Raw genomic sequence first — 4,186 nt, 5'->3', positions numbered from 1 at the left:
GCGCGTGGCCGCCAGCACATCTGACAGACCCCCCAGACTTGGCTCTGACGTGTGTCCACACCCTCTCCCCAGGGACGTGAGCCCCGGGGCGCCTGCGGCCCGTCTGGCCCTCGCTCCCGTGTAACAGACAAGCACAGCTGGGCAGTGTGGGAGGGTCTCGGTGAGTAAGGCACTCAATGGCAGCCTTTTCTCGGATCAGGAAGGTGGGTCCCAGAAGGAAGCAGAGAGACGGCCACTGACTCGGGGTTGATTTGAGATGAGTCAGGTGTAGCGCCGACCCACATGTCAGGCTAAGGGCTGGGACTTAACGGTGCATTGAGTCTTCAGGAAGCTCTGATAACTGGGAGCCACAAAACATGACTCTGGTGACACCAGATCTAGCACTTTAACATTGAAGAGGAAGCCCAGCTGTGGGAGAGAGCTCCAGAAAGAGAGAGTTATGGCTGTTCTGTCTCATATATATAAAGCATTAATTCTAACAGCTCAAATCAGTTCCTATAGTGTTAAAGTTAGGCACGTTAGAGAAATCATTTAAAATAAACTGGCAAAACTTTGCTAAAGTTTAATTTTTTTTCCTGCTTTTCCATCCAATGGAAAGGACTCCGAGAATGTTCTTTGCAGAAAGGAAGATCTGAGAACAGAGAGTCTAAGCAGGGTGACCTTAGAACACTCACCTGCTATCTTATTCTTCAAACGTTCGATCTCTTCGTTCAGCCGTTTGATCTCTTTGTCCCGGGCTGCACCGCCCAGGGTCCGGGCTGAGCCATGGAGGGACTGGACGGTCTGTGTGGACTCTGGGGAGGAGACGCATGTGAGCACGGGCCGTGGGGGGCAGAGGGCGGTCCCCGAGCAGAGGCCCCACCCCTCACCCTGCAGCTTCCGGCTCAGCTCCAGCCTCTCCTGCTCCAGCCTCCGGATGCGTCTCTCGTAGGCCTCCACCTGCAGGCTGGCCTCCAGATCGCGCTGCACGCCCTCATCTCTGGTCAGTGTGCTGGACTGCAGGATGCTCTTCAGAGAGCCCCGGTCAGAGAAGCAGCTACAGATAAAGCAACAGCGTGTTCTCACCCACGGAGACTTTACAGGGACTTCATTAATGTTTAGAAACTTCCTGGGGTAAAAGATAAGCCTTTTCAAACTGGCAAACAAAATCACCTGTGAAAAGACTATTGTTTATGGAGCCAAAACCAGACAAGAGTCTTCCTTGCCCCAAACCACTGGGTGGCAATGGGTAGTGAGAGGGCTGGTTAGACAGAGCACCTCTGCAGGGCTGGGAAGTATAATTCTCTTTCTTTCTTTTATTGAAGTACAGTTGATTCTGGAGAAAGCAATAGCAACCCACTCCAGTATTCTTGCCTGGTAAATCCCACGGAGAGAGGAGCCTGGTGAGCTATAGTCCGTGGGGTTGCAGGAGTTGGGCGTGACTTAGTCACTGAACAGACGATGTGGATTCACTTCACTGTGATGGCGCCGAGTGTAATCTCTAAGTCACCATGCACACCTAACCATGAACTGAGGGAGAAGGCCTCCTGCACGAGGGCTTGGGCTGGCAGGGCCTGGGGGGCTGTGGGCAGAGGTGCCCTGATGCTCAGTGGCGGCTGCAGCATGATGAGGGGCGAGGGCACGCTGGCTCTGCCCTCACCGGGACCGTCCCCTCAGCCTCTGGGGCTTGTCGTCCCCCGCATACTGTCAGCACCCTGCACGGCTCCTTCCAGTCCAGCCCCTGGACCAGCACAGCCCAGGTCCTCACCAACCAGCAGCCACTCACGACGTGCCTCTGCACGAGCGCACTCTGATACACAGATTCGGGCTGAGGAAGGTTCTCTCCGTCAGAGCTGAACTTGGGGACAAGCCACTTAGCTCCTCTTGCTTTTAACGTGATGACAATGTCAGGGGCGTTTCTGAGTTCTACACAGTGAGGGAGTGTGCACATACACATACACAGAAGGACAGTCAGGGACGCTTTTCTGAGTCCTACAGTGACTGTGCGTGCACGCACACACACACACACACACACACTCTCTCCCTCACAGAAGGGCCTGGCTGGTGTTTCTCAAAGGCGGCCCAAGGGTGCTGGGCCGGCCAGCACTGCTGGGGTCTGTTTCAGGAAGGGGTCCCTGGGTTAACCTGCCAAACCTGGAGCCTCCCTGGGGGCCAAAGGTCTGCAGGTGTGACAGGCACCCAGTGAGCTGAACGAGGTGGAAGGGCCTAGAGCCTCTGCAGAGGGGCTAACAAGTCAACACGTCCAGCACACCCAGAATGCCGCCACTGGGCTGGAAGGCATCTGCTGTCACTCTGGTCTAAGCACTACTAACTCCAGCATCACACCTGAAGAGAGCTTTCACAAGCTAGGGCAGAAGTAGGCCGCTTCCGCGGAGAAGGCAATGGCAACCCACTCCAGTACTCTTGCCTGGAAAATCCCATGGATGGAGGAGCCTGGTAGGCTGCAGTCCATGGGGTCGCTAAGAGTCGGACACGACTGAGCGACTTCACTTTCACTTTTCACTTTCATGCACTGGAGAAGGAAATGGCAACCCGCTCCAGTGTTCTTGCCTGGAGAATCCCAGGGACAGCGGGGCCTGGTGAGCTGCCGTCTATGGGGTTGCACAGAGTCGGTCACAACTGAAGCGACTTAGCAGCAGCAGCAGGCCGCTTCCGTAGAAATTTATACCAATTTAGGCACCCTCGGCTGGAGGCAGCCAGGAACCAAGCTCAGTGACCTCGCTCCAGGCGCCGAGGCAGCCCCATTTGTCTTATTTTACTGCCTTTCTTCCTCAGCCCCCTTTGCTTGGCCCAGTGTCCTTTTAAAATCGAGTTAGAGCACCATGAGCACCACAACTCTGCGGAAGCCCCTGGAGACAGGCCACACACACGACCCCCAGCCAGGGCTCCCGCGGGTGTGCTCACAGGCGGGGTTCAGCTCTCATCTACAGCCCCTCCCCGTGCCCCCGGGAACCCCAGGGCTGCAGCAAAAACCCCCACGAAAGCCAGCAGAGCCCAGATGAAGGGGACGCTCAGCCGGGGTGACCAGACAACCCGCTGCCAGCCAGGGCCCCTGGTGTCCCACCTGCGCAAACCCCGTCTGGCTGAGTGGCCAGCAGAGGTCGTGGCCAGCAAACTAGGGCCTGCAGGCTGAACCCCCTCAAGTCTGAGGTAAAAACGGCTTTTCCACTTTTAATGGGTTGTTAAAAGAGAAGCTCCCTCAAGCACAGAACACGTCCAAGTCCCTGGCTCTGACGGGGCTCTGCCCCACATGGAGGCTCCTCCACCCCACGGGAAGACCCCCACCTTCGGGGAAGGCAGACGAAGACGCACCTTTCCGTGGTGAACGTGAACCCGATGAACGGCAAGTGCAATCCAGAGAAGCCCGTGTGAGAACCAGGAGGTAACACTTCCTGCAGGAGAACACAGCCGACGTGAACAAAACCATGTTCAAACCAACAGAGAACAGGAGGGGAGAGCATTCCAGGGGAGTCACGGTGCAGCGGGGAGCCCCACAGGGCCTCCCAGAACGCTGCCCACTCGGGGCTGGGTGCCGGCCGGTTCCCGCTTCATTCCCAGCTTGAGCCAAAGCACGAGGCTGTGAAGGGGATAAACACACTGCTTCTGAGACAGCGATGCTCAGGCTGAAGTGGGATCAGGTAACTGCAAACCTTCTAAAGCGGCAGGAGCCGCTGCTCACCGTGACCCTGAGCAGGGGGGACACGGGGCGGAGGCAGGGGTGCTGGGTTCCTGCCCTGAAACAGGCCAGAAGCGGGGTCTGGAACCCAAGGGGAGACTGTTTTACATGGGTTTACTGCTATTTTTCAGTTTGAGGATCCTTCTCTATTAAAAATAAAAGCAAAGTTATTTACCTGGGAAATTTCAGTGTGGAAATACGTTTATCTGAAGTTCAGGAAAAATCCTTTCAAAAATAATATTAATACTTTCCTCGGTCTTTTCTCACATCATCTAAAGTTCCACTCTTATTTTACTAAGAGCGAGCCTCTAAAGCCTCTAAATCAAACACAGTTTTCTTTTCCCTGGTTAAACCTCAGTTTCTCTATCCCCAACACTCATGTTAAAGGGCTTAAAGTAACACATACTGAATGTTGAGTCTGATGAGACCAAAATAATTTCACAACACGTGAGCAAAACTCTCCGGGCCCAAAAAGTACAATGAAGAGCTCCTCAGCGGCCCTGTGAGACC

At 55.1% G+C, this 4,186-nt stretch overlaps 1 protein-coding gene across 1 annotated transcript in view; it reads right to left on the bottom strand.

Annotated features, from left to right (window-relative positions):
* CDC42BPB (CDC42 binding protein kinase beta (DMPK-like)) overlaps nt 1-4,186 on the bottom strand; it is a 56,640-nt gene that overhangs the window by 31,104 nt on the left and 21,350 nt on the right. Inside the window, exons 8-10 of the mRNA XM_010851414.1 lie at nt 3,313-3,392; nt 870-1,036; nt 675-794 (exon numbers count right to left, since the gene is read on the bottom strand). Coding sequence (XP_010849716.1) covers nt 675-794; nt 870-1,036; nt 3,313-3,392 — 367 coding nt within the window. The remainder of the gene's footprint in view (nt 1-674; nt 795-869; nt 1,037-3,312; nt 3,393-4,186) is intronic.

The sequence above is a fragment of the Bison bison genome, unplaced genomic scaffold, assembly GCF_000754665.1.
Source record: "Bison bison bison isolate TAMUID 2011002044 unplaced genomic scaffold, Bison_UMD1.0 scf7180017864302, whole genome shotgun sequence".
Lineage (NCBI taxonomy): Eukaryota > Metazoa > Chordata > Mammalia > Artiodactyla > Bovidae > Bison > Bison bison.
This window is presented reverse-complemented; position numbering and strand designations above follow the sequence as displayed.